This window comes from Acanthochromis polyacanthus, chromosome 12 (genome assembly GCF_021347895.1).
Source record: "Acanthochromis polyacanthus isolate Apoly-LR-REF ecotype Palm Island chromosome 12, KAUST_Apoly_ChrSc, whole genome shotgun sequence".
In the NCBI taxonomy this organism is placed as follows: domain Eukaryota; kingdom Metazoa; phylum Chordata; class Actinopteri; family Pomacentridae; genus Acanthochromis; species Acanthochromis polyacanthus.
The window spans coordinates 36,843,553-36,856,362 of record NC_067124.1 but is presented as its reverse complement, the minus strand read 5'-3'; the positions used below and the strand labels follow the sequence as shown (position 1 = coordinate 36,856,362).

General features: G+C 37.0%; 1 protein-coding gene across 3 annotated transcripts in view; it reads right to left on the bottom strand.

The window, feature by feature from the left end:
• rorc (RAR-related orphan receptor C) overlaps positions 1 to 12,810 on the bottom strand; it is a 42,540-nt gene that overhangs the window by 25,148 nt on the left and 4,582 nt on the right. For 2 of the 3 annotated variants that reach the window (XM_022196013.2, XM_022196012.2), the window contains exon 3: positions 3,851 to 3,880. In XM_022196013.2, the coding sequence (XP_022051705.1) occupies positions 3,851 to 3,880 (30 nt within the window). Of the gene's footprint in view, positions 1 to 1,105; positions 1,264 to 3,850; positions 3,881 to 12,810 lie in introns of those variants that run through there. The other variant, XM_051956322.1, reaches the window with a different exon arrangement.

The window sequence follows — 12,810 nt, the reverse complement described above, 5'->3', positions numbered from 1 at the left end:
TAACACAATGTAGCATTAGAACACAGGAGTGATGGTTGCTGGAAATGTTCCTCCGTACTCCTACGTGGATATTCCATTAAAAATTTCCAGCTAGAATAGTCAATTAGCACATTAACAATGTCTACACTGGATTTATGATTCATTTAAGGTTATCTTCACTGAAAAAAACAGCTTTCTTTCATGAATAAGTGACCGTAAACTTTTCAGTGGTAGTGTACAAGAATTAAAGACGCTCTATGTTAGCTAAAGTTGCTCTACATTAGCTAAAGTTCATATTATTAGTTAAAGTTGCTCTAAATGAGTTAAAGTTGACCTACACTACCGTTCAAACATTTGGGGTCACTCAGGCAATTCAATGTTTTCTATGAAAACACTTTAATTCATGTGCAAACATAATTGCACAAACGTTTTCTAATCATCATTAGCCTTTCAACACTGTTAGCTAACACAATGTAGCATTAGAACACAGGAGTGATGGTTGCCGGAAATGCCCCGAGTAGATATTCCATTAAAAATCAGCTGTTTCCAGCTAGAATTGTCTCGACTGTATTTTTGATTAATTTAATGTAATCTTCATTGAAAAAACTGCTCTTCTTTCAAAAATAAGGACATTTCAAAGTGACCCAAACTTTCAAACGGTAGCGTACGTATTTCTGCGTATCCTCACCCGCTAAAATCAGCTTCACCTGAGACGCACTGTACAAGTAGGAGTAGAAATATCAGACACGGTTCATCAAAGGCAGGTAAAAATTGAGTCACAAAACCAAAGCATAAGACTGAAACGCATCAATCAGTGTGTACGCTCGACCAACAAAGAATTCTGGAGAAACCCGACGGAGGTTTCAAAACAAATAAGAACCGAACGAGCATGAGTGTGCACAGAATTCGCTGCAACTTAGTGGGAAATTTCAAGAAAAGTGAAGCGACTGAGCTGTTTGAAGCCGCAGGTGTGTGCATGAAAGAGGCGATAAAAGCTGAGAAAGCCACGAGCAGCTACAGCGCAGCATCAGCGGCGACATTATTCTTAATGACGAGACGAAGCTTGATGCAATTGATAAAATATCTGCCCACACACACACACACATACGATGATCTTCATCCCTACCTCGCATCATCCTCACTCCTCCACTCGGCTCAGATGTTTGTCCCACTTTCACAATCTCACTTTTTGTCAAACAACAAGTCTCTCTTTTGACACACAAACAGCCTCTCTCTCTTTTTTTGCTTCCTCGTTTTTATCTTTTAATCTCTTCCTCCCTGTTTTCTGTTCGTCCTCCAGCCAGCCGCCTCGATCGCTCACTGCAGCTTCGGCTTCACATATTCACACTTTTGGAGTTTTTCAGTCGCCGCCTTTACCTTCCTCGTTAGAGCGAGTGTGTGTGAGAGAGAGGCAGAAGAAAGAGAAGGGGGGGACTGTCCCCTGCACACAACTTCTCTTCTCTCAAGGTACTTTTTTTTTCTTCTTTCATACCTTTGTTGTTGTCCTTCACCCCCTCACACGTCAAAAAAAGACCTGCTTCAAACCAGCCGTCTGACACCTTCAGCACTCTCAGTGAGAATTAAAAATCAAACCAATTAACAGGAATCAATGGAGTAGATAAAACAAAACAAAACAAAACACGTGAGTCACACAAACGTCTCGGTTTTGTTTGGATTTTTTTGTGTCCTGAAGTTTCCCCAAGATGCACATGAGATTATCTTTACAAATCTAGAAGTTAAATTGGCTTGTTTCTCTCTTGGAATTGATTTTTCTGACATTTTAGTTTGCAGATCTGCTGCTCCAGGGATGAGACTCGTTTAGAACCAGCAATAACACAAGATTAAAAATATTATTTAGAATTTAACTTAATTAGAATCAGCTTTAAAAGCCAAGTACGTACACAACATGCAAGGAATCTGGTTTCACCTGCTGGTGTCGCTCTACAAATAAAGGAAAATAAAGTAATCAACTACAGAAAAAATATATAGATAGATATTTACAAATCTACAAAAGAATATTTATGCACAGAAATAATGCTAGAGATGAGCAAGAAAGTGTCAAAAGTTTACTTATTCTCCTGGATTATTGCTAATTAGGACTGCAACTAGCTGTTATTTTCATTGTTGATTATTTTCTCAATTTTTTTGGTCTATAAAAGGTCAGAAAATGGTGAAAAATGTCTCAAATTCAAAATATTAATGCCTTGTTTTGTATGCAACCCAAATATATTCAGTTTACTGTCATAAAGGAAGAATGAAACCAGAAAATATTCACATTTAAGGCGCTGCAACCACAGAATTTTAAGAAGGAAGGCATTTTCTAGATAAATTTAGTAGTTTTTTGGTCGATAAGTACCAACGACACTTTAATTTAATGCTAGAGATGAGTAAAAAGTCTCAAACGTTTTATGATACTGCTGGATTATTGCGAATTAGGGCTCCAACCAATTATTATTGTCATTGTTGATTATTTTCTCCAAGTTTTTTTGGTCAATAAAAGGTCAGAAAATGGGGGGAAATGTTAATCCAAGCTCCAATTGTGTATTATATTTAAAATTTAAATGCCTTGTTCTCCAAATACATTCAGTTTACTGCGATAGAGGAGGAAAGAAAGCAGAAATATCCACATTTAAGGAGGTGCAACCAAAGAATTTCAATAAGGCAGGTGTTTTCTTGGTTAATTTTATAGTTTTGGTCTGTAAATAGCAATAACACTAAAAAAAATATTAAAAATTATTAATTTAATGCTGCAGATGAGCAAAAAAGTGTCAAACGTTTAATTATAGCACTGGATTATTGCTAATTAGGGCTGCAGCTAACTATTGTTTTCATTTTTGATTGTTATGTCAAAGTCTTTTGGTCAATAAAAGGTCAGAAAATGCTGAAAAAATTCTGACTTGTGCTTCCAAAAGTGGTAAGTTGCAGGTCTAGTTACAAACTTCTCCGTAATGTTCTTACTTCTAGCGGTTCTGGGAGCTACTCATGAGTTATTTCACCGCTGCCTAATCTGTAAGTTGTAATGTCTAAATGATAAACTGAGGCATGATATTGTTGAAATTTCACTTTTTTTTCTTAAGAAATTTCAGTTTCTTCATAATGTTTTACAAAAGAATACTTCCTTAATGCGAACATTTTCAGAGTGAACTTTTTTGCACTAAAACAAAGGGGGAGATTTGGTGTTATTCATAATGGTCTGGTTTTACTGGTCTGGCCCACGTGGGGTGAAACTGGGCTGAACGTGGACCCAGATGAGTTTTACACGGCTGCACCAGGACATTTACTGCTTCCCATCTGAGTCATTTTTCTGTCTAAATGCTTCCGCAAACACACACGTCTGTCCGCCAGAAAGCAATAATCAGTTGAATTCACTATAATTCCGCCTCGGCTTGTTTATCGTGGCACCGGGCTGGCGCTGTGTGTTACGCTTCACACTCGATAACACGCCCAGGTGTGCTAAAGTTGTGGCAGAAAGTGTTAAACCAACAGGGTTAAAAAAAGACGAGATGCTATCTGTCATCTGCCAATGAGGTTTCATCCCCTCAGCGTGTGTGTGTGTGTGTGTGTGTGTGTGTGTGTGTGTGTGTGTGTGTGTGTGTGTGTGTGTGAGTGGCGGGCAGCACAGGTGCAACACACACACACACACACACACTGCGCTCTAATGGCATCGACCTCAGTGTGTGTGTTTGTTTGTATGTTGCCCTACAGGTGTTGCATGTTCACTAACTATGAAGTCAACCACAATGCATGCACCAATATCGAGCACAAACACTAGCAATGGCATACCGCATGCAGACACACACAAACACACAAATGCTAACTAAATAAACACTAAATAAACACTCATACGCACAGTGTTTTATAGATAACTTACTCAAATTGGGCTTCTTGGACACGGAGCCTCCTGAAGGGAAAAACAAAAGCAGTCAGTGACTTAAAAACTAAGCAATATCATCAAGTTAAAATGGTAGAAAACCCGGGACTAAACGTCACACGCCTTTCTTTCTTTTAAAATTGATCTCTTTTTGCTTGTGATACATCTTTGCGACAAGTACAGTTTCAACAGAAAAGCACTCAGAGAATGCAGTCCTCCTCCAAGGCTGCTCATTCCCCCATATGGCATTGTCAGAAATTAAGCATTTTTTTTGCAACAAATGCTGCATTTGTTTATTAGTTATTGCTAATCAGAAATCACGGCAACATCGAATGTGGCCATTGAATGTAGATGTACCCACAAACAAAATGACCTTGCACTGAGCACAGGCGTGTGTCATGCATGTGTACGTTATGTGCGGATACCGAATCACGTGACGTAAATATGTAGAGAGCGACAGGAATCGATGGGACTCAGAAACACCCCCACAATTTCATCAATTCTTCTTTGTACCAATTCCAACGGATAAGTCCACAGTGGTGGATTTGTAGTAGGATCACAATCATGTGATCGGCAGCTGATGTAGTGTTCACTTGTTGTCATGGTTACAGTGACGCTGTGCTGCTATCTGGCAGTGATACAGAAATCTTTAACAAATCCGTGTATCCAGACTATAAGTCGTATCACAGCCAAAATCTAATCATTTGGTCCTCGTGGCATTTCTGACCTTCACTGAAAATTTCATCCAAATCCGTTCATCTGTTTTTGAGTAATGTTGCACACAGACAGACAGACAAACAGACAAGTGTGCACCAATCTTCATGTAACTCCGCCAAGGAAGTGGAGCCTTGGAGGAGTAAAAATTATGACATGAAAATGATATGGAGCCTCGTGAAGGAAAAAACAAAAGTAGTTTGTGAATAAAAACTAAACAATATCAGCAAATTACTAAAAACTACTAAAATTTACACAACTTGTTCCTACTATCATCTGTTTTTTTTCCTCATAAGACCTCGCACTTATTGTAAAATAACTCAATCTAAGGCCCTGTTGTCCATTTTTATTTACTATTTTACACATTTATATCTTTTCAACAGGAGGAGTTGCAATAGAAAAAAAGTGCTGCTTATTTGATAACACACCAATGCAAATGATTCAATAATATAATATCACACTGACAAGAGAGATTCTGTTTAATCCTGTGAACTTCAAGCAGCAGTTTCTGGGTTTTCTTTAGCTCCTGTTACATTTTTTCCTCACTGTGGGATCATTTTTCACTGCAATATAAAGTCTACAAAAGCAGCACAACAGAAACTCAGAAATGTTTCCTTTCACAGTAATGTTCAGTTACAACGTCGTGAATCTTGAAAAAAATCCAAAACAAAAATAGATTCTTTTAAATTAACATTTAATTTACACAAAGTTCAAATCAACATGTACAATAATTTTCCAAGTGTCCACAGCTGTTACCAATACTGGAAAAAATGGAGGCTCTATATAAAACAGAGATCTTTAACTATTTACATTTTTCTTTTATATTTTCTACTGTGCTCGACTGCAGCTCAACTAAAGATTCCCAGATTTTTTGTCATGTAACTGTTGGTCACATCTGAGTCAGAAATGGCTTCACTGTTGCGCCAAAAAGTGCAGATTTTTTTGCCGTTTACAGAATCTAATTCATGCAAACATTTTATTTTTTATGATTTTCTAAAGGCAGACAAAAGGGATTTAATGAAATATCGCAACTTTAAGCTTTGATTTGGTTCATTCTGCGGACAAAACAGCGCATCAGAGATGAAAAGTCTGTCGGACGGTTACAATTTTTTAAGTTTTAAAGCCTTTCAGATCTGTCGGTAGGTTTTGAGGTTCAGAGGGTTAAATATGGAGTTGATGTAAATGAGAGCAGATACGAAAAATGGAAATTTGAAGCGTTTAACCAAAGGAATTAAACAGAACCAGCACTAAATGTGACAGAAAGTACCTCAGGTTTAACCCTCTAAACCCCAAAACCCACCACTGGGTGGTACAGGTCATGGGATCTTTTTTTTTAAGTTAAAATTACACCATTAACCAGAGACAGAAACTGTAAAAACGGAAAGAATGATCAGATTTACGACTTTCAAACAGTCCTGAAAGTAAACATCTGTGACATGTAGTTCTGTTGTTAAAATGGACCAAATCTAAACTTAAAATTGTCGTTTCATTAAAAAATTCACAAAAAATAAAGCAATTGCTTTAAACAGGTTTTGTTAAAAAAGAAAAGAAATTTGGTGCTTCTTGGAGCAATCAAAAACCATGAATGACTCAGCTGTGAGCAACAGCCACGTGAGAAAAATTCAGGGACTTTTTGACTGGAAACAAATTAGCGAGAATGAAAGAAAATAAAGCTGTATTTTAAAAAATAAAAGCAGCATGGCTCAAAAATTCTATACAGAGGAGCAGGTTGTTAGAAGATACATCCAGCATGGTGAAACATCTTTCTACAGATGTGCAGAGTAGAGTAAAGAAAAAGCAGTCTGTAAAAGAGTAAATAGTTAAATATGTTGATTCTAATGAGCCCCTATTATTTTCCAATATTGATAACTCATGTAGCACTTAGAAAAATGTCGTACATGTTGATTCCAGTTTTTTTTCGAAAACAAATCACCCAAAAAATGAAGCTTTTGCTTATTTATTTTCCTGACATATGACATTATAAGTGTTTCATCATGTACAGAAGGTATTTTGTATCTTCTCTACTTCTAGACATGCTTGTTCTGTTTCCATGGAGGTGCAGGGCTTTATTTTGCAGTGAAAAATGAGAAAACAGCGAGAAAAAATGTGACAGGAACAAAGAAATTGTTAGGAATTTAAAGGGTTAAAACTAAAGTGAGAAAGTCCTCACGTTCTACTCCTAAATGCAGGATTTGGAGCACTTTTTTTAAAAGTATTTTCCCCCCAGAGGACAACAGAAAAGAAGCTTCAGCGACGGGTTAAATTAGAGGATTCCTCTGCTCTGCTTGCTTCGGCTCACAAAGGCAGAGGAAGGTGGGTGTCTGTGAAGCAACAGGTCCTCTCTGCTTTGTTTTTCTTGCTTTTTTGTTGTTGTTGTTGTCCTGTTTGACCGCAATTGTGAGAAAGTGTGAATGGCAGTCGGTGTGAGTAAAAAGCTCGCAGGGTCGGTATCGGACCGGGGGTTTTATTTCTGGAGCTTTTCGGCGTGCGAGGCTGAGGAGGTCTGCAGGCAGAGCAGATAAGTATCAATGAAGACGCAGCGCTAGCCGGGCTTTGTCTGGCGCCAGATCAGGCCCTCTGTGGTTTCCTCTGTTTTCCTGCCCTCATCAAATCAGTTTTGCTTCATAAGCAGAAAGTCTGGAAGGAAAGCAGAGCAGCGCAGCACGGGCGGAAAAAGTAAAGAAACGACGAGCCGCTTTTAAGGTGAAGCTGAATGAAGACTGAACGTTTGTAAATAAAAGCATCGTTTCCAGAGTGAGAGTGAAGCAGTTTGACATTTGGTGCTGCAGATGATTAGTTGTTTGTTCAATAAAAGGTCAGATAATGGTAGCAAAATGTCTTGTTTTGTCCAAAGATCTTCAGTTTACTGTTATTAAGGAGGAAAAAAAAACAGAAAATGTCACATTTTAGAAGCTGCAATTAGTAAATTTGCACCTTTTACTTGTTAAATTTGATTACCTGATTAGTTTTTTGTGAAATCACAAATACACCTTTAGTCTTTCTTCTCACTGATTTGGAACAAAACTGCAACTAGTGAATATTTTTGTTGTTAATCAGTGACTTTATCTATTAACCAATTAGTTGTTTGGCCTATAAAAAGCAAGGAAATGGTGGAAAAATGCCTTGTTTTGTTCAAAGATATTCAATTTACTGTCACAGAGGAGGAAAAGAACTGAAAATCTCCCATTTAATAAGCTGGTATTACAGAATTTACACCTTTTACTTCTTAAAAACTACTGAAATTGATTATTTAAACAGTTTGGTGACTCATCTTCCTCATATACTTTCAGTCTTTCTTCTCAATTATTTAGAACACGGCTGCCACTAGTGAATACCTTTACTGTAAATCGATGACTTTATCTATTAATCGATTAGTCGTTTGGTCTATTAAATGTCAGAAAATGGTGAAAAACGTCAATTAGTGTTTCCCAAAGATGACAAATGTCTTGTTTTGTTTCAAGATATTCAGCTTACTGTCATAGAGTAGGAATAAAACCCAGAAATATACAAATTAAGACTCTTGAATCACAGTATTTACACCTTTTATTTGTTAAAAACTACTCAAACTGATTATTAAAATGGTTTGGTGCCACATTTCCTCAGCATCTGGTCTCTTCAGCTATCTATAGATTTATTTTTGTGAAACCACAAATACACTTTGGGTCTTTTTTCTCACTTATTTGGAAGAGAACTGCAACTGCTGATTATTTTCACTGCTAATTAATGACTTTATCTATGAATCGATAAGGTGTTTGGTCTATTATTTTTATTTACCAGGAAGTCCCTTGAGATTAAAAATCTCTTTTCCGAGGGAGACCTGGTGAGAAAATGGTGAAAAAGAAGATATTCAGTTCACTGTCACAGAGGAGGAAAGAAACTAAAAACAATCACATTTAAGAAGCTGCAATCAGAGAATTTAGACCTTTTAATTACTCAAACTGATGAATTGGTTGCCAGATGAGTTGACAATTAATGTAATAGTTGACAGCTAATTGATTAATCATTGCAGTTTTAATGGTGTGACGGTTATGGAGCTCGTAGTTATTATGTTTTGTGGTTTCAGTGGAATGACGACTGTTTTTTCTTCTAATAACCAGTCTGTTAAACAGAGCTACTTTCCTAAAAAGATAATAAAACAACTGATTTATGTTTCACAGATGATTTTGACAGTTTATTCATCGGTTTAAGTAACTTTTAAAAGAGAAAGAAATCACTGTAGAAATGATAAACACGACAGATTCGCACAGAATTAAGATCAAACACAAAAAATCTGAGCTTAATCACTGCAGCAGCCATGGTTCTAAAACATATTTTTATCCAGATAAGAAAAAGTTAACAGGAAGTTTTCATTCATAAAACTGCAACGATCAATCAATTATTCAATCAGTTGTCAACTAATAAATAAATCAATATGTCTCTTTATGCTCTTAACGGATGAATAGGATCTATAGCTAAAAGTCATGTTTTTCTGTCACTTTGTTGAGAACATTTAATTTTTGCAGCAACTATTTCTCACACATCCAATAAATCACCAACTTTGGGTCGTTTTTTAATCTAAAGAAGGCTAAATTATGTGATTGCAGCTTCTTAAATGTGAGTATTTTCTGGTTTATCTCCTCCTCCATGACAGTAAACTGACATTTTCTGACATTTTCTAGATCAATCAACCAGCGAACGTCTCGATTAATCGACCGTGAAACGACTGACGCAGCAATCTCAGCCCTGTAATAAAGGCAATTTGCAAGTTTTGCTCTTAATTGGATGATAAACTGTACATTCACACACATCAAAAAGACTAAAGTTCAAAAATGAGTCAGATTAGAAGCCACCTGTGACACACTTTGCACCGCTGCCATTCATGAAGTGACTGATTTTAGATTATTACAGCGACCTTCGCAGCAGAGTGGAAAAAAACCCTCGTGGTCGGCGGCTTGGTGGTGGAAAAACAATCTAACGCAAACATCTGTGAATGCTACGCGGCGTGGACACACCTAAAGCCGCCACCCAACATGACCCTGATGGTGCACAAACATGAACAGCTCCCATCAGAAAACTGGCACTAACGTCGTGTTACATAACAGCAGCGAAGCCAGACAGAAGGCCGAATACTGAGGCTGAATGTAAAGCATCGACACAAAATAACGCCTGCATGAAAGCCAATAAGCTGCTTCTCCATCTATACAGTCCAGCAAACTCAAATCATGGAGGAAAGTGTGTTTTTAAAGGTTCACGTTGTGTGAAATCACTAAAAATTACAATATGCATAACGTAAACAGACAAAAGATCATCTCTGATACTGGAAACACCATTTTCTGACATTGTACATGAAAAGCCCAACCAGGGACGGGAGTTGAAAATGAACTTAATGCTATACACTCTATATGTAATACATCAGATGTGTTCTATGTTAATTCCATGATCCCTGATAAAATAAATGAATAAATAAAAAAATTAATAAATAACAACTAATAGATTTACCAACACGTAAACAGATTGATCAGCAGTAAAAATAATCATTTGTTGCAGAATTAATCGAATAAATGGGAAGAAACAGAGCAAAAAAATATTCCTCCTTCTTGAAAAATATATCAAAATTTGTCTGTATTGAGGTCAAGATGCTTGAAATCACTTCAGCTCACAGATAAAATGCTACTGAGAGTCACTTTTAGCTACAACTTTAACCTATTTCAGAGCGACACGTGGAGAAGAAAACGGGACCCACGATCGATCCCTGAGGGACGTCACCGGCAGACGATATTGAATAGGATGGAAAGCCGACTGAGCAGATGTCTGCCTGAGAAAATGGAGAAGACACCCACAGCCGCCACTAAAACCAAGACATTTGTCACCTTAAGAAGAGTCAAGTCAGCAGCGTGAAACTAAACAGGAGGATAAAACGTCCGACCACGCACCGAAGTCACACTTTAACCAGAGTAAAGAAACACTTTCAGATTGCTTAGTCTTTTCCTAAACCTCTACACAACCAGTTTCTATATCTGAATCTGCCTTAAGTTGCTTCAAGGTTGTTAAAATTGTCACTATCATGTATATTTTCTTATTACTATACAAATGTAGTGCAATCAGCAACTTTTTTTGTCCTATTTTACAGCCAAAAATGGGAAATAAACTACATTTTTTTTGTCTTCAAACATGGCTTTTCAAATTGTTGTAAGTAGGATGATCCAACAAACTGCACTCTTCATTCAGTATTCACAATATTATTCAATCTGTGATCATGCTTTAAAGGCATTAAATGTTATTTATGTGAAAATTTCCCCAAATTATCCATAATTTTAGGCATCTTTGGTTATTTGTACATTATTAATTGCACACTTTTTATTTTTCTGCCTACTTTTACACCATCTACACAGTCTTTTAGCTTTAGTTTAAACATTCTGTACATAATTATGCCTTTATATTTTTGTTTTATCTCTATATCCCCACTTATTTCTGTATGTTCTGTATGTGCAGTATGCTGCTGGTTTCTTGAATCATCAATACAGTGCCTGACTACCCAAGTTTCCCCTAAACTTCATCCATATTTGGTATATTTGTCTTGCTTTTGCACATTTTACCCTCTTTGGGTGTGAACAGTGTTTGGTCGCAGAGCTTGAAAGCAGGACAGTGAGGTTTAAGTCTATTTTTAAGTGCGGATCAAATGTTTTTCTGCCATGAAACCAAGATAGAAAGGCAGAAAAATATCATGCAAGATGATAATTTAAACCTTCATTAGAATGATAATCTGTTTGATTGCGAAGTAGATTCCCACAGACCAGGATTTGGATTTAATGTTTTGGTGGAGAACAGCGGAACAACTGAAAAATTATAAAGAACGTAAAGGTTTTTTAAAGAAAATGCAGATTTTGCTATGTGCAAGACAAAATCCTGCATCTGGGACAACAAATATTACAGCACACGTAGTTTAACACAGTCTAATTTTCTCTATTAATTAAATTCTAAACCAAATTTATGTAAATATGCATGAAAAATACACCTTGAATAAAGACGCAATGGTGTCTGCTTCCTCTCCAGTCCGTTCTGTTCTCTCTAACGGTTACGTAACGCCATTAAAACGCTCGATTAAAGACAAAGGCACCGCTTTATGCACAGAGAGGGAACACAGTTTGGTTCTGTATGAGTTACTCTTTAAAAAAACAACCTCCCTGTGGACAGTTTCATCATTTTTTACCGTTTAACGTGCAACATAAATTAAAGATTTTGTCTCAGAACATGTGCAAATAAACTATTATGATAATTTAAAGTTGAACAGGACAAAGTGTGACTGTGATGCTCCTATATGAACTGGAGAAAAGGGTTCTTCTCCCACCTCCAGAATACAAAAAAAGCCTCAGTGAGCTTTACTCAGAGCCCGACGGACGAACTTTGCGACTCTTGGGGGCAACAGGGCAAAGTGGCCTTTGAGGACATCTTAATATTTAGCCCGAATCATAACCATTTCACCAGTTATTTTAACATAAATGGCACACAAAAAGCTTAAAATGCATCGACATGCACAAGTCGGAAGTGGTATGTTCATTCTATGTAACATATTTTTCCACCTGTGCATGCGTGACGTTTTGCACTTCATGTGACTTTTATGTCTTTTAAGCAGTAAGTACACACAGTTTCCAACAAACGTAGTTCTGATATTGCCAGATTTCACATAGTTTCCTCTACAAATTACAAAAAAAACTATTCCAACTGCCAACATTTTGAGATGAAATAGGTGCAAAAACATGACAATTTCATCATATGAACTGTTGGTATAAGGGCTAAAAAAGAAGAAGAGAAAAGGATCCGTCTCCCACCTCTAGAATAAAAAAGAAACCTCAGTGAGCTTTAACTGATTTAACCTTCAGAGCCCGATGGATGAGCTTTGCAGCTTTTGGGGCAACAGGGCAAAGCGGTCTTTGGAGGGTTGCTTGTTTTTGGGGTAAATGGAGGCTGGAGAGGCCAAATATTTCCCGGTGTCATGAACATGTTTTTAACTGAGCAACTAACTGATTAGTTGTTCAGTTTAATAAAATATCAATCATTTCTTCCTGAAATCCAAAATGCTAAATGTCTTGTTTCGTCCACAAGAACTCAAACATATTCAGTTTACCATCATAAAGGAGGAAAGAAACCAGAAAATATTCACATTTAAGAAGCTGGAAATGCGTTTTCTAGGAATTACTTAAACCGTTTATCCGGTTAATCGTTGCTGCTTTAGCCTCGGGGCCGTAAATCTGCTGGTTTCTTAGTTG